The sequence below is a fragment of the Cynocephalus volans genome, chromosome 2 (genome assembly GCF_027409185.1).
Source record: "Cynocephalus volans isolate mCynVol1 chromosome 2, mCynVol1.pri, whole genome shotgun sequence".
Taxonomy (NCBI): domain Eukaryota; kingdom Metazoa; phylum Chordata; class Mammalia; order Dermoptera; family Cynocephalidae; genus Cynocephalus; species Cynocephalus volans.
The window spans coordinates 158,562,544-158,588,164 of NC_084461.1; the positions used below are offsets into that span (position 1 = coordinate 158,562,544).

The window sequence follows — 25,621 nt, forward strand, 5'->3', positions numbered from 1 at the left end:
GGGATGGGGTTTGGACTCCCTCCCCGAACCCAGGGTAACTCTAAATGTGGAGGGGAAGCCTACTCAGTTCATGGTAGACACTGGAGCCAAAAATTCAGTGTTACAACGAGCAAATGGACCTCTTCTAAAGGGGAAATCGTGGGTACAAGGGGCTACAGGGTACAAACAGTACCCACGTACTACCCGAAGAACAGTGGACTTAGGCATGGGCCAGGTATCCCACTCGTTCATTGTCATTCCTGAGAACCCCTACCCACTGCTGGGAAGAGATCTCCTCACCAAAATGGGTGCTCAAATTTATTTTGACCCTGGGGGACCTCGGGTGCTAAATCAGCAAGGAAAGCCTCTCCGGATACTAACTCTCAGGTTAGAAGATGAATACCAATTGTTTGAAAAACAAGGGTGGGAGATTGGACAGATGGACTGGTGGTTAGAAAGCTACCCCCATGCGTGGGCAGAAACTGCAGGGATAGGGAAAGCTAAAAACTGGCCCCCTGTCCATGTAGAGCTGAAGGCTCAAGCCAGTCCTATAGCTGTCCGACAATACCCAATGTCCCGAGAAGCATGCGAAGGCATCCGACCCCACATTGCCCATTTGCTTCAGCTGGGGATCCTAGGGAAGTGCCAATCGGCCTGGAACACGCCCTTGCTGCCGGTCCGAAAACCTGGGACTAATGACTACCGACCAGTACAAGATCTCTGAGAGGTAAACAAACGTGTGGCCAACTTCCATGCCACTGTCCCTAACCCCTATAATCTTTTAAGTTCTTTAGCTCCAGACAGGACCTGCTATTCAGTACTGGATCTCAAAGATGCAGTCTTCTGTTTGCCACTGACTGTAAAAAGGCAAGATTACTTTGCCTTCGAGTGGAAAGATTCAGAGACCAGCCTAACAGGGCAACTTACATGGACCCGCCTGCCTCAAGGATTCAAAAACTCGCCCACCATCTTTGATGAGGCCCTACACCAGGACTTGGTCATATTCCAGGCCTCTAATCCCCAGGTAACTCTGTTGCAGTATGTAGATGACCTCCTCCTCCTGGCGGTGGCCGACGAGGAACTGTGTCTGGAAGGAACAAAGCGTCTCCTTACAGAGTTGGGAGAACTGGGCTATCGAGCCTCCACCAAAAAGGCTCAGATCTGCAAGCAACAGGTCAGTTACCTGGGGTACCTTCTTAAAGATGGGAAAAGATGGTTGTCTGAGGCCAGAAAAGAGACAGTGTTTCACATTCTGCCACCCTCTACCCCAAGACAAGTCAGAGAATTTTTAGGTGCTGCCGGGTTCTGCCATCTGTGGATACCTGGTTTTGCTGAGATGGCAGTGCCATTATATCCCCTTACTAAGAACAGTCAGCCCTTTAAATGGGGAAAAGAGGAGCAACAGGCTTTTGACAACATTAAGACGGCCTTAATGTCCACACCGGCTCTGGGGCTCCCCAACGTAACTAAGCCCTTCCATCTGTATGTGGCAGAAAACAAGGGGATTGCGAAGGGGGTCCTGACTCCAAGACTGGGGCCCTGGAAAAGGCCTGTAGCATATCTATCTAAAAAACTAGACCCAGTAGCCTCGGGGTGGCCAGCTTGTCTAAGAATCATAGCGGCAGTCGCAGTTTTAGTAAAAGATGCTGAGAAGTTGACTATGGGACAGAGTTTAGTAATCTTGGCTCCTCATGCTTTAGAGAGTGTTATCTGCCAGCCCCCTGACCGCCAGCTCACAAATGCTCTCATGACTCACTATCAGACTCTGTTACTGAATTCAGACCGGGTTACTCTTGCTCCCCCAGCGAGCTTAAATCCAGCCACATTGTGACCAGACCCGGACCTTGACCATCCTATCCATGACTGCCAGCCAGTGCTTGCTGAAGCACATGGATGGTGGAAAGACTTGTCAGATCAGCCTCTGACGGACACTGAAGCCACCTGGTTTACTGACGGCAGCAGTTTCCTGGAGGAAGGAGTACGAAAGGCAGGAGCCGCTATAGTAGATGGCCAGAACCTGATACGGGTACAGGCCTTACCTGCAGGAACGTCTGCTCAGAAGGCAGAACTCATCGCCCTCATGAAAGCCCTTGAACTAGGAGAAGGCAAAAGAATCAACATCTATATGGACAGCAGGTATGCCTTTGCAACTGCCCATGTGCACGGTGCTATATATCAACAGCGGGGTCTGCTAACTTCTGGAGGAAAAGAAATAAAAAACAGGCAGAGATCATAGCCCTGCTAGAGGCCCTTCACAGACGGCTAAAAGTGAGTATTATACACTGCCCGGGCCACCAGAAAGGGGATTCCCCCATCGCCAGGGGAAACAACTTGGCCGATTCAGAGGCAAGGGCGGCAGCCCACGGGTCCTTGTCTATTTTGTTGGTTAACGTCTCCGAGCCAGAAAAGCCCAAATTTAAATGCTCAGCTGAGGATGTAGCAGTGATCTCAAGGGACTCTAATAACTACTTTGATCAGGAAACAGGGCGTTGGCATGCAACGTCAGGCAAGCCTATCTTGCCACAAGCATGCACCATGATCAAACAAATGCACCAATGGACTCATCTGAGAGCAAACAAATTGACCCAGACTGCCCTGAGGACAGAATATCATATCACAGGGCTAAAACAGTTAGCAGAGCAGATAGTTAAAAGCTGCGTACCTTGCCAAAAAGTAAATGTCTGCAAAAATACAGCGGGACCTGGCAAGAGACTCAGGGGAGACAGACCAGGGGTGTATTGGGAAGTAGATTTTACAGAGGTTAAGCCAGGTAGATACGGTTACAAGTATCTCCTAGTTTTTATAGACACCTTCTCCGGATGGGTGGAAGCATTCCCAGCAAAATGAGAAACAGCCACCGTCGTGGTCAAGAAAATCCTGGAAGAAATCTTCCCGCGCTTTGGGGTGCCCAAGGTAATTGGGTCCGACAATGGACCCGCCTTCGTTGCCAAGGTAAGTCAGGGAGTGGCCAGATACCTAGGGGTCAATTGGAAATTACATTGTATCTATAGACCCCAGAGTTCAGGGCAAGTAGAAAGGATGAACAGGACTCTAAAAGAGACCCTGACTAAATTAACCATGGAGACTGGCGTGGACTGGGTGATGCTCCTTCCCTTGGCCCTGTTTAGAGCTAGGAACACCCCCTCCCGGTTCAACCTGACCCCCTTTGAAATTCTCTATGGTGCCTCTGCCCCCTTGACTTTACTGGGGAACGCCTTTGAACCCGCTTGCCACAGTAACAGTGACTTATATGCCAGGTTAAAGGGCCTACGATCGGACGCAGCTGGCGGCTGCCTATGAGCCTGGGACCGCCGAAGTTTCTCACCAGTTCCAGGTTGGAGACACAGTCTACGTGAGACGGCATCGCTCCCAGACCCTGGAGCCCCGCTGGAAAGGACCTTAGCTAGTGCTCTTAACAACCCCAACGGCTGTAAAGGTAGACGGAATCTCTGCTTGGATCCATGCCTTGCACGTAAAGCCTGCACCACCAGAGGACCAAGGACCGAGAGACGCCGCCTGGAGAGTCCAGAGCTCCAAGGAGCACCCCTAAGACTTAAAATTGTTCGGGCACCTAAGGTGTTATAAGATGAGGGCCGTTCTATTCCTCCTGTGCCTGGGGGTCTTTTCCCTAAACCAGGGGGCGTCCAGCCCACATGCCCCTAGAAATTTAACTTGGTGTGTTATAAATGGAGCAGGAGATACAATCTGGAGCCAATCCAAGGTAACTACAGGAGGATGGTGGCCTGACTTATTTCCAGATGTGTGTAAACTAGCTTTAGGAGCCCCACCTAATTGGGATTTAGTAGAATACTTTGATAGCCATAAACCCCCTGCCGCCCCAAGCCGCCTTGGGATAGCGCCAGGGGTAGGTTGCGCAGCCCCTTTTAGGAGGAGCCAGCTGAGTGCTCTCACCTTCTATGTAAGCCCTGGGTTCCACCGCGACTGGAAACTCAGCTCCCGGTGTGGAGGGATAGCAGATTATTTCTGCAAAAGCTGGGGGTGCGAAACCACGGGAGACACATATTGGAGGCCATCATCATCCCGGGATTATATAAAGGTAACTGCTAATTATATCCACCGAAATTACCAAACAACTATCCCTGCCTGTAAGGGATGGTGCCACCCCCTCCGAATGTCCTTCACAGATTCAGGAAAAAAGGCCATTGGATGGAAAAAGGATTACATGGGGGTTAAGATTTTATAAAGAAGGATATGATGATGGGCTGTTGTTTACCATCAAGCTCAAAGTAGAAACCCAGTATACTGCTGTGGGCCCAAATAAATATTTAGCCCCAGTGGGGACTACAATGGTCAAACTACAAACTGCCTCAGCACCCCCAGGTACCCTACCAGAGTCCTCAGCCCCCGTTAGAAGGTCAAAGGCCAGGGCATCAAAGAAAATGTCCAAACCTTCTAAACCTAGGCTTCAAAAACAATCTGGGTTATTCCACTTAATCTCTGAAGCCTTTAAGGTCTTAAATAGTACCAACCCCAATGCTACCCGCTCCTGCTGGCTTTGTTATGATGTTGCTCCCCCATATTATGAAGGAGTAGCTTCTAAAAATGAAATTAAAACTGCAACTGATGTCTCTGACTGTCGTTGGCAGCAACGACAGGTCAAACTCACTCTGTCAGCTGTTACAGGGCAAGGAACGTGTGTGGGAAAGATCCCCTCCTCACACAGCCAGCTGTGCAATCAGACACTTAACCCGACTGAGTGGTCTGGTGACACATATCTGCTACCCCCTTCAGGGGGATGATGGGCTTGCGCCACGGGGATTACACCCTGCATTAGCTCAAAGGTACTAAAAGAAGCGCAGGATTTCTGCGTCCTGGTTCAGTTGCTACCTCGGCTCGTTTATCATCCTTATGAGGAACTATTATCATATTGGGATAAAAATAATGAAAGCTACTGAACTAAGAGAGAGCCCCTAAGTATCATGCTCTCTGTCCTCCTCTTAGGCTTAGGATTGGGAGCAGGCGGGGCAGCTACAGGAGCCTCAGCTCTAGTTACTCAGCATCAGAATTATCAAAGTTTGCAGACAGCCATAGATGCTGATATCAAAGAAATAGAAGGTTAAATTACTAAGTTACAAGAGTCCCTCACCTCTCTTTCTGAGGTGGTCTTACAAAACAGAAGAGCGTTAGATCTCTTGTTCCTTCAGCAGGGGGGGCTCTGCGCCGCACTAAAAGAAGATGTTGTTTTTACATTGATCACTCAGGAGTAGTTAAAGACTCCATGGCTAAAATTAGGGAAGGCTTGGCTAAAAGAAAAGGAGAAAGAGATCAAAATCAGGGATGGTTTGAATCATGGTTCAACTCCTCCTCATGGCTCACAACCCTCGTGTCTACTTTGCTAGGACTGTTGGTAATTTTAGTGTTGCTTCTGACCTTCAGTCCCTGCATTTTAAATCACTTAGTAGCTTTTGTTAGGGAACGTGTTAGTACTGTCCAGATTATGATGTTGAGACAGCAATATCAGGAAGTAAACCAACAAGAAACAAGTATTTCATGACTGAAATACACACAAGAAAAAGGGGGGATTGTGGGGGACGTAAAAAATTGTAGTAAAATTGTAGAAAAATATAATCTTAATGTACGCAGTCTTGTAACAAATGTTTAAGCAAAGCAGCTTCTAAGAGGCCGTACAAAGGTCAGGCTCGAACACGCTAAACATTCCAAGGAAGGGAATGGCCCCCACCCGGTTCCAGGAACTGACTAGTCCCTTATCTAAAGGCCACCTGGCCAGACCCCAGGGAAGATAAACGATTGAGAAATGTGCTGTTCCTTATCGGAGTACCCGCCTGCTAAAGCCCACCTGTAAATCTAGAGGCACCACAAATCTATCAGGGTACCAGCCTGCTAAAGTCTACCCATAAATCTAAAGGCGCCACAGATGACCAACAACTCATTCTGTCACAAAGATCTGTTCAGAAAAACTGTATAAAAGCTACTTGTATTGTAACTTTGGGGTCACTTCTGTCCTGAAGACAAAGTGACCCCAGCATGCTGGAATAAAGTCCCTCTTGCTTAATTGCATCAGTCTCAGTCTCATGGTCTTTGTGAAGTGAGCCGTCCCAGTCTGTGGGATTTGTGCATGGTGCACGGATCTTACAAGTTCAGAAGGAGACTGGGAGAAACAAGCAGAAACTTTTTTATTCCTCCATTTTTGTCTATCTTTAGGCCATAGAACTTAGTTGTGAAGCCCAAGATCAATTAAGAGTAGTGCCAGGTTGTCATATGAGTCCCCCCACTAACACCTCCCATATCCTTTTTGAGGAAAGCAGTGTCTGGGGAACTGTGCCGGGAGGTGGGATGAGGCTCCAATCTAACATTCATTGAGCAGAAGTCAAACTTTTCTCCCCAAGTTGTTTAAATTGGCTTGCAAAGTGCTGTTCCCTGATGGATAATTAGTATTAGATGGAAATTGCCTCAGGGAAAGAGGGGGTGATGTGTCCTGGGAGTCCTCCCTGCAGGAGAGGAGGCTCCTGGCACAGGTCTGGTTTCTGCTAACTCAGGTCCTGGAAGGCAAATCACCGGACAGAATCCTAATTTCCTCACTGGTCCTGGGAAGGACTCTGCCAGTGAGGCACTGTGTCTGCTTCTTGAGGGAGCAGACATAGAGGTCCTGCATGATGCTGAGCTTCTGATTATGCGCACTTCATGTCCCATGAGTGCCTCAAGCATAGGGAACCACAACCAGGGCTGAGTCTACCTGGACCCTTGGACTAAGCTCCTTTCCCTGTGCCCCCTCCACTCCCTCTATATAGGGACCCACGAGAAATGATGCTGGGAGCCAGTGAAGGAGCAGTAGAAGGTGATCCCCAGCAGCAGGAGGCCTAAAGACATGAGGCTCATGTAGAATTAACCAGCGCATAACCTGTCACACTGTGGCCAGGCTGAGCAGGACAGACTCCTTTTCTCTTTGCTCACACTGTGCTGCTGACCTTTAAGGGGCGTCTTCCCCCCATTTAGGCAGGCCCTTCTGTTTGGTGAGTGATGACTTCTCCCTGACATGAACAGGGGAGGGTGGAAACTATGTGGGTGAACAGTGAGTTTTCCTTAGACCTCAGTCCTTTAGTAAGTTCATGGACTCCCCTCTATCCCTGTCCTCCTCCTTGCACCCACCTTTTCACTAAGAGTTGAAGAAGAGAGATACTGAGCAATACAACCTATATCCCAAACATGGCTCTTTCCATTCAAACCTGCTGATTCCTTGGGCCCCAGAACTCAGTGAAATCTGTCCACATTTTTGAATAACCTTGTCAGTACCCTAATTTCCCTCAATTTAAAATTTTTCTGCTCTGATCTTTGGTGTCTAAGAATGTTCACTGCCCAGTTACCCATTAGACTTGGCTACCACATCATCGATGATTCTCCAATACATGATTATTTAGAGCAAAAACTACTGAGCATTGTAGGGGACATGTCCATGCATAAGCTATAGCACTTTCTCAAAAGGAGAGTGCAATGTGATACTGGGTGTGTGTGCAGATACGGTAATGCAAGTAAGACTAGGGCAAGAACTAAGTGAGTCATGTAACCTCAAACACCAGCACTTAGTCCGTGTGATCATATCCCAAACGTTTGCACTGAGCTGCCTCTAAAATGAAACTGACAGGTCAGAAGAATACATCAAGTTTGTCACAGGTAGTCAGGTTCCTACTGGCACTGAGATACATTCTCCTGGGAGTTCACATACTCCAGTTCGAGAAACCCTGTGTTGTGTGCTCAGTGCATGTCTGTGGGATGGGATTAATACAGGCGCTAAGGGAAATGCACAATTATTAGAGTTTAGCAAAATAAGAGAGTCTTTCCACAGAAAATTAGGAGAGACAAGTCATGGAAGACATAAATATGTAAGTAGATGAGAAAGAAAGCAGTAAGTATAGCTTGAAGCCAGATCATGTTAGATGCTGTATTTGAAAAGAAGAATATTTGGATTTATCTGGTCTCTTCAATATTTTCTGTGAGGATTGGCTGACAAGTTACAACCAGTGCTTTAGGAGGATTACACTGAACCTCTCTGAGGATAGAGATGTGCAGGGAGAGGCAGGAGGCAGAGAGATGCATCCTGAGGCTGCTGCTGTGATCAGGGTAAGAGTTGGCCAGTGGTCGGACCAAGTCAGAGGGAGGTGACAGCAAGGACCGTGAGTGCTGACTAGCCATGAGGGTGGAGGAAACTGAGAAAGGAGAAAGGAGAGAGGCAAGGAGGCCAGTGAGGGGAGGGTATTGAAGGCTGGTCACTGGAGATGCAGGTGAGTACTCTCTGGACATCAGGAAAGTGAAGGTGGGAGCTGGCCTGTGGGCTCTTAGTCGTCAGGTATAGAATAGAAGAGGCTTGGACTTCTGAACACCTGGCCCCATGGAGTGGAACAAACTCTGGACATGGAATCAGGGGAGTCCAGTACAAATCCTGAATTAATTCGTGTCTTTATGTTCTTCAGGTGCTATCATAACTCTAAACTCTTCAGCTTTAAGGGAATCTCTGCTTCCCGCAGCCCACCAAAATTCGAAGGGATACCAAGAGTTCCATGAGGAGGTCTAGTTACTATCTGAAGTTTCCTGATACCGGACCCTGACACCCATGCTGAGAAACAAGGCACCAAAAAGCTGCAAGGAGGGGTGGGGTTACACTGGTGTGGGTGTAAGTGTAGGATTCTGAGCTGGAAGGGGTGGGATAGGACCTGAGCCTAGGACAGAGGAAGAATGACCAAAGTCAGTAACAAGAAAGACCCTGAATGTGGACAGTTAGGACATTCTGAAACCAACAGTTACTAGTTGTCCAGCCTGGAAATGTTAACCTTTGTGGGAGTCAGTAAACAGAGTAGTTGTAGCATCTCCTCGTGTGAGGCCACAGACGGAGGTTGACTCTGAGGAGAGTCAACTCTAAAGTCCTCTGAAATTCCCATGTCATTGTGGTGGCCACTGTCTTATGGTTTCTGCACCCGTTCAAAAACAAAATCAAAAACTCCCCCCCAAAATTAGATCCAATATATCTGATCTTCAATTTTCCTTGTTCAAAAATGGGTATCTGAGAATCATTTCTTTTAATAGTTTTAATGGTTTTATGACTTATGAGCCCCTGACATTCTCATATTTAAAAGTGCAATCATGATCCCATATCACTAATTAGAAGAATAGTCAGGGTGAGTTTTGCACCCATCTGGGCCTCACTCTCTCTGCAGGTAGGAAGAAAAAATACATGATTTCCAAGCGTCCTATCAGCTCTCACATTTTTAAATTCTAGACTCTGAGAATTAGTTTCCTTAAGGCTGCTTTTATGTCACGATTCCTCAGGCTGTAGATGAAGGGATTGACTAAAGGTGTCACCACTGTGAAGATGACAGTGGCCACTGTGTCCTGTAGTGAGTAGGAGGATGAAGGGCGCACATAGACCCCCAGGATTGCCCCGTAGAACAAGGAGACCACAGTGAGGTGGGATCCACATGTGGACAGCGCTTTCTGTATCCCATGGGCAGATGGCAGCTTCAGTACACTAGAGAAGATGTGAGCATATGAAGCAATGATACACACAAACGGTGTCAGAAATATCACTCCCCCCACAGTGAAGACCATCAGGTCATTGACAAAGGTATCAGAACATGACAGCTTTAGAACAGGGTAAGGGTCACAGAAGAAGTGGTGCACAGCATTGTTGGAACAAAATGAGAGCTGGATCATGAGAAGAGTGTGTAGGAGAGCATGCAGGTTTGTAATGGCCCAAGACATGGCCACCAGAAGGACACAGAGTTTGGGCCTCATGATCAGGGTGTAGTGCAGTGGGTAACAGATGGCCACGTAACGGTCGTAGGCCATCACGCTCAGGAGGAACCCATCCATGTTAGTGAAAGTGATAAAGAAGTATATCTGGGCCATACATCCCATGTAAGAGATAGACTTGTCCTCCAATACGTGATTCACCAGCATCTTGGGGATTGTGACTGATGAAAAGCAGGTGTCGACACAGGAGAGGTTGGCCAAGAAGAAGTACATGGGCGTGTGGAGATTACTGTCACAGCTGATGGCCAAGAAGATGAGAACGTTGCCAATGATGGTGACCACGTACATCCACAAGAACAGCCCAAAGAGAATCTCTTCCTGCTCTGACTTCCCAGAGAGTCCCAGGAGAAGGAATTCTGTAACTCTAGTCTGGTTGTCTCTGTCCATGTCTGTGGGGCAGAATATGTGGCTGAAGGCAGAAGGAGAGATTTAAGGAGTTGTGCTCCATCTATTATTGAGAGATTGTGTTTTCAAATGACACCAGATGCTAGGTTTATTTCTCAATTAATATTTCAAATATAAAATTACATGAGAATGATGATAATAGTAACCATTTGAGCAAAATTTTTATGCTACTGTTTTTGTCATTGTTTGAGAATTAATTCACACTAGATAATCTTAGGGAGTTAGCTTTACTGATTAATTTCCATAATGTTAAATTATCTTTGATTACATACAGCTTAATCCACACTTCTGTAACATTGACTAAACATCTCGTATGCACAAACTATTGTCACATATGCTATATATTTTGATCCTGTGAGTGATGAATTGCTTCATTCATATATGAGGAAACTGAGAAGAGGAATCAGAAATGAAGAAGCTGCGACTCAGAGAGATTAGGTGATGGTCCCCAGCTGACAGACTCCATGACATTTAGCAGCCCTAAAACAGCTTTAAAAAATGCCCTTTTCTTTAAGTTCTTCCCTAGTCTTCCCTCAACACTTTAATTCGCTGCCAACGTTCGAGTAACCCAATGCCAGGCACTGTGCTCTTGCTTCACGTGTATGTTCTCATCTCATCTGCATTAGAGCGGCAGGTTACAGAGACCTAAGCTTCATTGAGCAGAAGGAAAACTGAAAGCAAAGCCGTTTTGCAATTTCTTCAAGGTCGTAAATTCGTCTACCTGAATAAAATGCTATTTTATACAACTCAATCAAATTTGCCCTAGGTCTCTCTGACATTTTCTCAGGATTTTACTACTTTTAGGCTCTGAAGGATCTGCCTCATGGTTTGTCCCCAACCTTGTAACTGCATAGCATCAAAATTCCCTTGTTGCCTTGGTTGTGCAAGGCATGCTGGTATGGTTGTATGTGCCCGATTTTGCTAAGAGAGTCTTTTCTCCTTTATGCCAGCCAAAATAAGAAAATCAGTTAGGTGTGGTACTTGCTATTATTTTTAGAAGGAAAAGAAGAGATACATAGAGAGCAAAATGGTAGGGTCCATTCAAGTGATAATCCCAGCATTAAGAAATCAAAACAGGCAGATAAATTCAGATAAAGCATCACAGTTGCAATAGCCCTGAAGAGTTCACAGTATTTGGATGTAGAGAAGACAGAAGATGGCATTTCTGGTAAGAGCAAAGGCCGGGGGTAAAGAGAAGGAGGAAGGGGCAGGAGACTGACAGGTAAATGGCTTGACTGGCTTGGGTGGAACATGTCATACAACTTACTTTTAGGAGAGAGGCTGTAGCATGTACATAATATGGCAACAGTGAAGTGTCCTAGCATTTTGAGAGTTACATTAGTAAAACCAATGTAAAATTGCTGAGATACGAAGTCATTTTCTCCTAAATTATATCACAGATTGAGGGGTGGCTAGATAATTCAAGTCTATAGCCTACTCCATTGAAAGAAGTGCTCCAGAGAGAGAATGATTAATGTGGGATGTAGAAGTTGGGGGCAGGTGTTCCATCAAGGAAAACCCACAGCAATATTTGCACAGCTTTTTTCAGCGTGCCCTCAACAGCAAATGTGAATAATCTGGTCTTAATGGCAGGCTGTTCCTCATAATGGAAATGGCAGGAAAAGGTGAAAGAGGAACAGCAGGAAGGCAGTGGGTTTTTTTTCTTGTTCTTTGTGAACTGTGGATAAGGTAAAAAACACAGGTGAATTGGCTGTAAATACAGCAAACTCTATGTTGGGAGAGTTGCCAGCATTATCCACTTCCTGTCAGCACTTACTGAATAATCCTACCAGGATCAAAACCAACACCACCCTCTACCCCAAGCCACTATGGTAAGAGGACAAAGATAAGAGAGACCAGTGATTCTGAAGGGAGTCCGTGCTCTCTCATCATAGCCCACTGGGAGAGGGCAGAGGGATTCCTGGTCCCCAGATCCGAGGGAGGACTGCAAGAACATCACTCCAAGATTGGAGATGCTTGCACAATGAGGAGGTCATCATTTTGTTTTTGACGTATAAGAAGTCTGCTGAGCTAAGGGGCACCTCGAGCAGCCTTTGTTTTTTCAGAGCAGGGAAGAGAAAATGGATAGGGATGGTCGAGCTGAGAGTGGGATGATGGAGAGGACACCCATGTGCTTGCTGTCAGCCCACACGAGGGCGTTGAGTTGCCCATGTGCTGGGTGGACCGTGTGGAAGGCACCTGACTTGGGACATCTTGGCAATACCAAAGGCAGAAGTGATGCCAGCTAGGAAAGGGGATGAGACAAGGCAGGGCAGCGTAAACTCCATTTGAATGTGGCCTTGGGGGGTGTTAGAAAGGTTCAGTCAGAGCTGGATCTCCCACCTCTGAGACTTTCACGGAGAGGTGGTCCCTGGAGAATCCTCTGTGAGGAACCTTCAGATGTGAGCCCATAAAAAAGCTGGCTTTGTATTCCTGCCACAGTCAGTCAGTGATAGCCAGGAAAGCCATGAACACCAACATAGGAGGGACAGCTCTCTAAAGTGGCCGTGGAGAGTTGTCACCTCCTGGATTCCCTTCCTCTCTTTCTTGCCCCAGCTTAGGAAGAATTTTCCTAGAAGAGGGAAGAGGAGCAGGTGCCTGAGACATAAACCGTCCCTGACACCAGCCTAAGAAACACAGTGGGCGAGAGGAGCAGAAGAGATTGAAACGCAAGGATGTTTTTGACTACTGAGTGAGAGTCATTTTTGTAATATTCAATGGCTGCAGATGATGGAATCTGGCCAGGATGTTTTTATGAGAGTTGCCAATAGATCAGTCATTAGAAAAAAATACAATCATTTCATGGTTTAAACACCCACCAGCTGAGACTCCCCGGTGAGTAGGTAGCATACTAAATCCCTCTTCTTCTGAGTGGACTTCCACGTGCATCCTCTGGATTTTAATTCGACGTCCCATGCAGCTACCCTACAGGGAGATAGTGATCGTACCAGTGCTCTTGGCTGTAAAGTTCGGTTTGTATAATTTAAATCTGTTGAAGTCAGCTTCATGCATCAATCTCTTGTGAGTCACGTTAGTGTGTGACTGTCTCTGAGATTTCTGACACTTCTGCTTTAATGAGTGTTTGTGTTCTTGGACCTTAGAAGTAAGTTTGCTTAGTCCCTGGACCCAAGCCCAAGCCAACACCCCTCTGTGGGGCTTTGCATGGCATCCAAATAGCTCCCTCTGGACGCCCTTTATTATGTGATCACAGACCACAGGGGATGAACATAGCAGAGCAATAAGCAACAAAAGTGGAGATTAGAGGCAGAATAGGAAGGTCTTGGATGTCTGACAGAGAATCTCTCTTTTGGGGTGGGGGGAGGGTGGCTCTTGGCTCTGAGCTCTGGCCAAGCTGATAAGGAGCATGCGGTCACTGATTTCTGCACCGTTAACACTATCTGTTTCCTTTCTTTCTCACTGCTACTTGTCTATTTCCATCTTGGAAAAGTACTTGCTCTGTTCTGCAGTGGACAGCACGTCGTGAAGTGGGAAGGGATTGTCCATGTCCAACCAAGAGATGTTTCCCTTTTTGATCTTGGTTAGATGCAGAGGGATTAGTGGGTGTGTTTTAAATGTCAGTCTATGTGTTTGTGTCCGTGTGGATCCGTCCGTTGTTGGAGATAAGTGTGCCCTCACCCGCTTTACCAGCCCTTCTTACCTTGGCTGCTGTCTGTGGCTGTCAGATGCATTCACAGAATCCCCATCTCTGTAAACTCCGTGCTTGACACTGGAGGACGGTAAGTTGCCAGCTGGGGCTGAGGATTGAGAGACCTTTTCTCACTGGGAAGAACATTTAGAGTGAGACACTGTGGCTCTCCCCACTTAGGCTTGGATGATTGGGCGCAAATACATCGATCTCCATCCCTGGAAATCTAAATTCTCGTGGGGATCGTTGCCACAGTTGGGCATCCCTAGGGGTGATTACCCAGAGCTCCTCGTTAGAGGCACACATAATAACTGTCTTTGTTCCTGTGCTCTCTGGACAGAGACATGTTGGGGTGAGGGGAATTCAGTCTAGTGCACAGACTCTCTGCTTGAGCTTGGACACTCCACTTTGTTTTTCAGGATGTGTTTCTCTATCTAAGAAATAAGGAGAGGCAGAAGCAGAGAAAAGTTCATGATTTCCAAGGTTGTAATATTTCTTGGATCTATGATTCTATAATATATCCAGTGTTTATTATTTTTATCAAATACATATTTTTAAAATTGATTCATTACAATGTGATAATTTATTTACAAATCTTTCTCTTTGAATGAGATCTAAGAAGTATGTAATAACTGAGTCATATTGTGCCATCAGCCAGGTATCCTGAAATCAAGAAAACCTTCTTAAATTCTGTTAGCCAAATTAATCTTTGTCTATGTGTGTGACCCCAAGATCCAAAGGGGCCCTGCCAAAGGAAGGGCTTGTGGTCTTGGATCATTCTTCCTAGAGTCTGCAACCCTAGCTTTGACCCCTGCTAGTTTGCTCAGACTTGGTTAATTCTGCCCCGCTCCCCCCCAAACTGGGACAGTTTCCACTCCTAGGAAAAACCTAGGTCCTAAGACCTACCAGCCTTGTAATTTTCACTGCCTGGCTCCACTACTCTTGCCAGCCTCCTTTCTTTGGAAATCCAGTTAGTGACCTTTAAAAATAATAATGATTCAGCTGAATTCCTTTTAGTGTCTTTGAGACATGGCTGACTCTGCTCAATTGCCTAACACCAATCTGCCTCAGGGGACTGTTCCCATATGTGCTCCTATTTTACCCTGATTTTCCTCTGCTTCCTACTGACTCAAGTACATCCCATGCCCATGTCACAGACAGAATATATCTGGACCCTTGCTCTGTGCCCAGAATTGACCTGAAGCAAAAGTGTGAAGGTGGTGAAATTGGCCACAGAGCTTCACAGCAATTCTGTTCCATACACTTTGCTCCTACAATGATTCCGTTTTGCATAACCCTTAAGCCTTCGGGATTTTCCACCCTTTCTTCTTTCAAATACAAAGCTCAATTTGATCATTTATACTAAGAAAGTAACAACTAAGAATAGAATCTTAATTTGGTATTTTAATCTCCATAATAGTCACCGTATCCCTAACCTAGGAAATCAAAGGAACCACCTAGAGATGCTGGCCAATGGACAAAGGTAGGGAAAACCAAGTGTCGGGTGTGTACAGTCATCCATGCATACTATATCTATGTGTTTCTGGGGGCTGGGTGTGCGAGTGTTTCTAAGTATCTATTTGTGTATCAATACACAAAGCAAAATTTTAAAAATGTGAGTTCAAAAATCCCACATCTTTAAAAATGTAAAAAGAGCACAAATGTGAAACTGAGCAAATATGTGTTAGATAAGAGCAAATACTTAAAGAACAAGGATGGCACTATAAATTACAGTTAAAATAGTAATTAAATCAACCAAAATTATTAATCATAATAGAGGGATATTTTATAATAATGAAGGTAAAATTCATAGAATTTAATAACAGAAATTTCAAGCAAAAAACAATGTAATAATAAAGCACACAAGGCAAAGGCTCATACAAATTTTCTTAAAGAACTTGATTAAATCAATATTTTAATGATAGACTTTAATGTACGCTTCCCAGAATTTGATAAAGTAGTTAATGAAAAATATGGAAGAGACTTTATTTAAACAAGGAAGAAATTTATATGATGAAAAACATGTATACATATAATTCCACTCTGTAAGTACAGAATACATATTCCTCTTTTATGCCCAAGGAAAAATTACAAATATTGGATATTTTCTTGGTGACAACAAAAACTTTAATAGCATCTCCATACATTGATTTCATAGGGTACATTCTCTTATAGCCTCTGATCACAAAGCCAGAAATTAGAAATAAAAAATCAAAATGTAAAAAGAAATGTCCAGTTGGTAAAATGGAAGAATCGTTTTTTTCATAATTCCCATATCAAAAAGAAAATTAAAACCCAATGATTTATAAATTAAAGAAAAAAATTCATATAAAAACCTATGATAAAATTGCCCTAAGTGCTTTTATTATTAACGAAATTTAAAAATAAATAAATCAAGCATCGATCAGCATTTTTATTTTTAAATTATTTTAATCAAATGAATACGTTAACATAGCTTTAAAAGTTAAATAAATGTTTAAATGAAAGACTCCGTCCTCTACTTCTCATCTGTCCACCTCTGAGTCCCACTTTTCAGTGTAAATATTTCCATATATTCTTAAATAATATGCTTTTTTAATCACGTATTTGCAATCTTATCTTCTCTCTTTCCCTCATGATAGGTGACAAGTACGAGGGCACTTCAAAAAGTTCGTAGAAAAGTAGAATTTGAAAGGTAATACAAATCTTCCCATGAACTTTTTTTTTTTTTTTTAAATAAAAAATTGTTCACAGATATTCATGAGAGCCCCAAACTGGGACAACTCAAATGAGTATCAACAACTGAATAGAAAGCAAATTGTGGTATGTTTATGCAGCAGATTACTACTCAGTAACACAAGAGGAACTTGTTACTGATGTATGCAGCAACACAGATACAACTCAAAGACACCACATTAATTGATAGAAGCCAGATACAAAATGTCATCCTTTATAATTCCATTTATATGATGTTCCAGAAACAAAACTAATCTATGGTGGTAAAAATAAGATCAGTGGTTGCTCCTCATAGGGATGGGGGGGGAGATTAATAGGGAAAAGATCTAAAGGGACTTTCTAGGGAGATGGAAATATTCATATATTGATTTTGGTGGTGGTTACATGTGTGTATCTATTTGTCAAAACTCATCAAAGCATACATTTAAAATCTGTGCTCTTCATTTTATGTACCTCAAAACACCTCACACATGCATAACTAGAACAAACACACACACAAGCAAAAGAAAATTTTTGTTGCAAAAAGGTCCTCACTCAGGCCTACTCCCGTCATGGAACCTAGGGCAAGAGTGCAAATGGACACTCACATATCATATGTCACGTGACAAACCAAGCTAAAATACTATTGAATAAAATATGTTTGATCACAGTACCAGTCATCCTGCTACACTGACAAATATACCTTCTTAATGATAAAACTAAAAAATGTATAAATCTGTGATTTCTATGTGATTGAATGTTGATAAAATAGCAAAGATGACTGAATTTAAACCTTACTGCGCATGTCTGAGTGATCCCTTCATGGGTCAGGAATTTTGGATGAGAGATAAGATGAAGTTATATAAAAGTTATAAATTGATATATATTTATTCTGTAAATTAAATTTTCTTGCCTTCATTTTAGTAAAATCATTCATTATGATTCTATAATCAAGATTTGTATATAAGATGAGTCCTAATGGCAGTAATGAACCAAAGGATTAAAAACAAATATAATTGCATTAAAAGTATATAGTATTTGAATTATTTTTATCAATGGGTACACATTAAAGGTAAAATGTAAAAACATAAAATTATTTTTAATATGTGTTTTCAAAGTTATTTTTCTTCTGAGTTGTCTATTAAGCTGCTAAATACTATTTATAATTAATGAACGTAAAAATAATTCAAAACTATTTCTTTTTTTCATTTTTATTGAAACATAATTGATTGTACATATCTGTGAGGTTAAATATTGAATATCAATAGCTGTGTGCAATATGTGATGCTCAAATCAGGATAATTAGTACATTCAACATTATACAATGTAATCATTTTTTGTGGCCCTTTACCAATTTCTTGCTAATCCCCTCTCCCTCCCCTTTCCCACCTCTGGTAGCCTTAGTTCTGTTCCCTCCTTTTGAAGTGCATGAGTTATTGTGATGTCATATCTTTTATGTATTTATTTATTTAAGTTCCCACTTATGAGTGAGGACGTGCAGTATTTCTCTTCCTGTGCCTGGCTTATTTCATTTAACATAATTTTCTCTAAGTTCATCCATGTGGCTACAAATGGCAGGATTTCATTCCTTTCAAAGGCAGAGTACTATTCCATTGTGTACATATACCACATCTTCCTTACCTAGTTGTCTGTCAATGGACATTTAGGTTGGTTCCAACTCTTGGCTATTGTGAGCAGAGCTGCAATAAACATGGGAGAGCAGGTATCCCTTCAGCATGATTATTTCCATTCCTTCAGGTATATACCTACCAGCAGGATTGAACTACAGTTCTATCTGTAGTTGTTTGAGGAAACTCTATATTGTTTTCCATAATGGCTGTACTAATTTAAGTCCCACCAACAGTGTAAGAGGCTTTTCCTTTCTCTGCATCTTTGCTAGTATTTGTTATTCTCTGTCTTTTTGATAAGAACCAGTCTAACCAGGGTGAGATATCTCAATGTGGTTTTGATTTGCATCTCCCTGATGATTAGTGATGTTGAAAATTTTTTCATGTGTTTGTTAGCCATTTGGATATCTTCCTTTGAGAAATGTCTATTCAGTTCCTTTGCACATTTTTTAATTGGGTTACATATATATATATATATATGTATATATATATCTTTTTTCCCTTTCTAGAACCCTTGAGCTAATATCATCTTTAAATTTCTAGTAATAGATTCAAGAATTAGAAGAACTTCTGGTCAAGATGGTGCGATAGATGGTCTCTATCATCACTCTCTCCCACAAATCAACCAACTTACAACTACAAAAAAGCAAGGACAGCCAAGCTAGTGATGCTAGAGCTCAGGGGAAGAGGAGGACAGACCTACAGAGTGCATGAAGGTCGGAGAAGCCACAATGAGAGAAAGAAAACACTGCTCTTACTGTTTCAAATCCCAGCTGCTTCCAGGCTGGAGCTGCTGAGTGCTCGGAGCAGGAGCCAGCAAAAGCCACAGCTGTGCCCTTCAGATGAAGTTGCTTGGAGGTAGCAGGGAAGAAGAGGGACTTGGTTGCCCCAGCAAGACCACTAATAGGGTTCCCATGACCCACATAGGAGCAAGGAGCCACAACTACTGAAAAAAAGGAGCCACTCAGAAGCTGATGTAAACTTAAGACTTAAGAATCCAACTTCTGGCATACAGAATGGGGAGACATCCAGCGGGGGAGGCAGAAGCTCCACGGAGACCAGAAGCCCTGCGGGGCTGCTGTCACATGATCCAGCGGATAAGCTTCACCGCCGCCACCCAGCTCCATTCCCAGCCTGGCCCAGTGCGCACAGAGTGGGGGGACGTCTGGCAGGAGAGGCGGAGGCTCCACAGAAACCACACACCCTGTGGAGCCGCAACTGCGTGATCCACCAGGTAGGCTTCACGGCAGGCACCCGGCTCCATTCCCAGCCCCGCCTAGTATGCACAGAACAGGGTGACATCCGGCAGGGGAGGCGGGAACTCTGTGGGGACCACACTGCTGCCGCGTGATCCAGCAGCCTGGCCCAGTGCGTTCAGAGTGGGGAGATATCCAGCGGGGGAGGCAGAAGCTCCGCAGAGACCACACACCCTGTGGGGGGACCGCTGCAGCATGATCCAGCAGCAGGTAGGCTTCACCGCCACCACCTGGCTCCATCCCAAGCCCAGCCCAATGTACACGGAGCAGGGAGACATGCAGCAGGGGAAGGGGAAGCTCTGCAGAGACCACACACTCAGCGGTGCCTCCATGCATCCCAGCAGCCTGGCCCAGTGCATGTGGAACAGGGAGACATCTATCATGGGAGGTAGAAGCTCAGCAGAGACCACACACCCTGAGATACCACCCCGAGACCCAGCAGCCCGGCTGAGTCCAATCTGACCAGAAAGGTGGCTCCCCGGAGAGGCCCAAGACCCAAGGCAACCACACACGCAAGGCACTAGTGGCCAACTGAGCAGTAACCGAGGTAGCCATACCAAATTGGCAACCCAAGCAACATCTTAGTCAGACAATAGTATCAAACCTGTGGACTGTGAAACCCCCTGCCACAATGAATAAACATCAAAGAAAAGATACCAAAAATATGAAAAATCAAGAAAGTACACCACCAAAAGGTAATAACTCTCAAGCTCTAGATCCTATAGAACAAGAAGCCCTTGAAATGACTGACAAGGAATTTCGAGTGATAATTCTAAGGAAACTGAATGAGATACAAGAAAACTCAGCTAGACATCATGATGAAACGAGGAAAAGTATACAGGACCTGAAAGAAGAAATGTACAAGGAAATTAATGCCCTGAAAAAAAATGTAGCAGAACTTGCCAAACTGAAGAAGTTATTCAGTGAAATAAAAAACACAACGGAGAGTTTAACCAACAGACTTGCGGAAGTTGAAGAGAGAACCTCTGAACTTAAAGATGGGCTATTTGAAATAACACAAGCAGACAAAAAAAAAAAAGAAAGAAAAAAGAATCAAAGGGATTGGAGAAAATCTGAGAGAGATATCAGACAACCTTAAGCGCTCAAATATCCGAGTCATGGGTATTCCAGAAGAGGAAGAAAAAGGAGAATGCATTGAAAACATATTCAACAAAATAGTGGCAGAAAACTTCCCAGGTATAGGAAAAATCACAGATTTTCAGATCCAGGAAGCTCAAAGATCTCCAAATGTATTCAACCCAAAAAGGTCTTCTCTAAGACATGTTATAGTCAAATTGGCAAAACTCAAAGACAAAGAGAGAATCTTAAAAGCTGCAAGAGAGAAGCATCAAATCACCTATAAGGGAGCCCCAATCAGGCTAACATCAGACTTTTCATCACAAACCCAAAAAGCCAGAAAGGAATGGGATGATATATTCAAAATACTAAAAGACAGAGAATGCCAGCCAAGAATACTCTACCCTGCAAGGCTATCCTTCCAAAATGAAGGGCAAATAGTATATTTCTTAGACAAACAAAAACTGTGGGAGTTCACCATGACACAACCACCCTTACAAGAAATTCTCAAGGGAGTACTGGGTTTGGTTCCTGAAAAATAACTAACACTGCCATAAAAACCCAAGAAAAATCTAAACCCACTAGTATAATAAAAATGGCATTCGTGAAGAGAAAACAAACAAACAAACAAAAAAGGCTATCTACAACCTAAGGAACCAACAAATACAGAAAACAAACAGTAAATCAGAAAGCCAGGGACAAAAGACACTTAAGACAACCAAACAATAATCAATAAAATGCTAGGAATAAATCAACACTTTTTAATAACAACTCTTAATGTAAAAGGCTTAAGTTCCCCAATCAAAAGACACAGACTGGCTGACTGGATTAAAAAGGAGGACCCAACTATATGCTGCCTTCAAGAGACCCACCTCACCTATAAAGACTAACATAGACTAAGAGGGAAAGGATGGAAAAAGATTTACCATGCAAACAGAAATGAAAAACATAGCTATTCTTATATCTGATAAAATAGACTTTAAACTAAACACCATAAAAAGAGACAATGAGGGCCACTACATAATGATAAAAGCATTCATCCATCAAGAAGACATAACAATCATAAATATATATGCACCCAATGTTGGAGCAGCCAGATTTATAAAGCAAGCTCTATTGGACCTAAAGAAGGAAATAGACACTAATACCATAATACCAGAGGACCTGAACACACCACTGTCAATATTGGACAGATCATCTAGGCAAAAAATCAGCAGAGAAACGTAAGATCTAAACAACACTCTAGACCAATTGGACTTAGCAGATTTCTTCAGAACATTCCATCCAAAAACCTCAGAATATTCATTCTTCTCATCAACACGGGGATCATTCTCCAGGATGGATCACATGTTAGGTCACAAATCAAGTCTCAACAAATTTTTTTTCCACAAAATATTTATTGACAAAATTCAAAATGTAATAATAATAATGGAGTATAAGTTTATTTAAATGCAGATCTACGAGTGAGAAGAATGGAATTCTTCTTCTTTTTTTTTCAACAAATTTTTTAAAAAATGGAATTATCCCATGTATATTTTTTAGACCACAATGGATTAAAATGAGAAATCAATAACAAACAAAATTCTGGTAACTATACAAACACATGGAAATTAAACAGCATTCTACTTAATGACATATGGGTCCAAGAATAAATCAAACAGGAAATCAAAAAATTTATTGAAACTAATGAAAACAATGATACATCATACCAAAACCTGCACTGCAAAAACAGTACTATGGGGGAAATTTATCGTATTAAATGCTTATTTCAGAAGAATGGAAAGATGGCAAGTGAACAACCTAATACTTGACCTTAAAGAACTAGAAAAATAAGAACAATCCAAACCCAAAGTTAGCAGATGGAAAGAAATCATTAAGATCAGAGCAGAACTTAATGAAATTGAAACCCAAAAAACAATACAAAGGATCAATGAAACAAAAAGTTGGTTTTTTGAAAAGATAAATAAAATTGACAAACCATTATCATGGCTAACAAAAAAAAGAAGAGAGAAGACCTAAATAACAAAAATTAGAAATAAAAAAGGTGATATTACAACTGATAACTCTGAAATACAAGGAATCATTCGAGACTACTATAAACAACTATATGCCAACAAATTTGAAAATCTGGAGGAAATGGATAAATTTCTGGACACACACAAACTACCAAAATTGAGCCAAGATACTGTAGAAAATATGAACAGACCAATAACAATAAAGGAGATTGAAGCTGTTATCAGACGGCTCCCAACAAAGAAAAGCCCAGGACCAGATGGATTCACAGCAGAATTCTACCAAACATTCAAAAAGAAATTTACAACAATTCTCTACAAACTATTACAAAAGATTGAAACAGAGGCAATTCTCCCAAACTCATTCTATGAAGCAAACATCACCCTGATACCAAAACCAGGTAAAGATACAACAAAAAAAGAAAACTATAGGCCAATATCTTCGATGAATATAGACGCAAATATCCTCAATAAAATACTAGATAACAGAATACAGCAACACATACGCAAAATTATACACCATGATCACGTGGGATTCATCCCAGGGATACAAGGTTGGTTCAACATATGCAAATCAATAAATGTGATACACCATATCAATAAAATCCAACACAAGGACCACATGATCATCTCTACAGATACTGAAAAAGCATTTGATAAAATTCAACATTCGTTCATGATAAAGACTCTGTACAAATTAGGTTTTAGATGGAAAGTATCACAACATAATTAAAGCCATATATGACAAACCTACTGCCAACATCATCCTGAATGGGAAAAACTGAAAGCTTTTCCTTTAAGAACAAGAATAAGACAATGATGCCCACTATCACCACTCCTATTCAACATAGTGTTGGAAGTACTAGCCAGAACAATCAGAGAAGAGAAGGAAATAAAGGGCATCCAGATTGGAAAAGATAAAGTCAAACTGTCCCTGTTTGCAGATGAAATGATCCTATATATCAAACAGCCTAAAGCCTATACAAAAAAAAACTCTTGGAGTTGATAAATGATTTCAGCAAAGTAGCAAGATACAAAATCAACACACAAAAATCAGTAGCATTTCTATTTGCCAATAGTGAACATGCAGAAAGAGAAATCAAGAAAGCCTGCCCATTTACAATAGCCACCAAAAAAATAAAATACTTAGGAATTGAGTTAACCAAGGATGTGAAAAATCTTTATAATGAGAACTACAAACCACTGTTGAGAGAAATTAAAGAGGACACAAGAAGATGGAAAGATATCCCATGCTCTTGGATTGGAAGAATCAACATTGTGAAAATGTTCATACTACCCAAACTGATATACAAATTCAATGCAATCCCCATCAAAATTCCAATGACATTTTTCTCAGAAATGGAAAAAACTATCCAGACATTTATATGGAATAACAAAAAACCACACATAGCCAAAGCAACGTTGAGCAAAAAAAAAAAAATTAAGGTGGAGGCATAACACTACCTGACTTTAAACTATACTACAAAGCTATAATAACCACAGCAGCATGGTCCTGGCATAAAAACAGACACACTGATCAATGGAATAGAATAGAGAATCCAGAAATCAACCCACACACCTACGGCCATCTGATCTTTGACAAAGGCACCAAGCCTACACACTGGGGAAGAGACTGCCTCTTTAGCAAATGGTGCTGGGAGAACTGGATATCCATATGCAGGAGAATGAAACTAGACCCATACCTTTCACCATACACTAAAATCAACTCGAAATGGATTAAAGAATTAAATATGCACCGTGAAACAATAAAACTTCTTAAAGAATACATAGGAGAAACACTTCAGGAAGTAGGACTGGACACAGAGTTCATGAATACGACCCCAAAATCATGGGCAACCAAAGGAAAAATAAACAAATAGGATTATATCAAACTAAAGAGCTTCTGCACAGCACAAGAAACAATTAACGGAGTTAAAAGACAACCAACAGAGTGGGAGAAAATATTTGCAAAATATACATCTGACAAAGGATTAATATCCAGAATATACAACGAACAGAAACAACTTTACAAGAAAAAAACAAGCAACCCAATTAAAAAATGGGCAAAAGAGCTAAGTAGGCATTTCTCAAAGGAAGATGTACAAATGGCCAACAGACACATGAAAAAATGCTCAACATCACTCAGCATTCGGGAAATGCAAATCAAAACCACACTGAGATACCATCTAACCCCAGTTAGGATGGCTAAAATACAAAAGACTCTGAACGATAAATGCTGGAAAGGTTGTGGAGAAAAAGGAACTCTCATACATTGTTGGTGGGACCGCAAAATGGTGCAGCCTCTATGGAAAATGGTATGGAGGTTCCTCAAACAATTGCAGATAGATCTACCATATGACCCAGCTATCCCACTGCTGGGAATATACCCAGAGGAATGGAAATCATCAAGTCAAAGGCATACCTGTTCCCCCATGTTCATTGCAGCACTCTTTACAATTGCCAAGAGTTGGAACCAGACCAATTGTCCATCATCGGATGAGTGGATACGGAAAATGTGGTATATCTACACAATGGAATACTACTCAGCTATAAAAAAGAATGAAATACTGCCATTTGTAATGACATGCATGGACCTAGAGAGAATATATTAAGTGAAACGAGTCAGGCACAGAAAGAGAAATACCACATGTTCTCACTTATTGGTGAGAGCTAAAAATAAATAAATAAATTCATACACACACACACACACAAAAAAAAGAAAATCGGGGGGTGGGGGGAAGAATTCACAACAATTACAATTCCTTGAAGTTGACATGACAAGCATACAGAAAGGACATTGTTGGGTGGAAGGGGGGAGAGGGAGGAGGGAGGGAGGTTTCAATAATGGGCCACAATAATCAACCACATTGTATATCAACAAAATAACATTAGAAATATAAATAAATAAATAAATAAATAAATAAATAATAAAATCACTGTGAAAAGAAAAAAAAAATATATATATATATATATATACATACCATTAAGTTGTTTGAGTTCTTTGTATATTCCGGATATTAATCCCTGTTTGGATTCATGGTTTGCAAAATTTTCTCTGATTCTGTAGGTTGTCTTTTTATTCTATTAATTGTTTCATTTGCTTTTCAGAAGCTTTTTAGTTTGATGTAACCCCATTTATTT

General features: G+C 42.3%; 1 protein-coding gene across 1 annotated transcript; it reads right to left on the minus strand.

The window, feature by feature from the left end:
- Nucleotides 1–9,225: 9,225 nt before the first annotated feature.
- LOC134370654 (olfactory receptor 1F1-like) lies at nt 9,226–10,149 on the minus strand. Its single transcript, XM_063087686.1, has one exon. It carries the CDS (start codon nt 10,147–10,149, stop codon nt 9,226–9,228), a length of 924 nt encoding a protein of 307 aa, XP_062943756.1.
- Nucleotides 10,150–25,621: the final 15,472 nt, after the last annotated feature.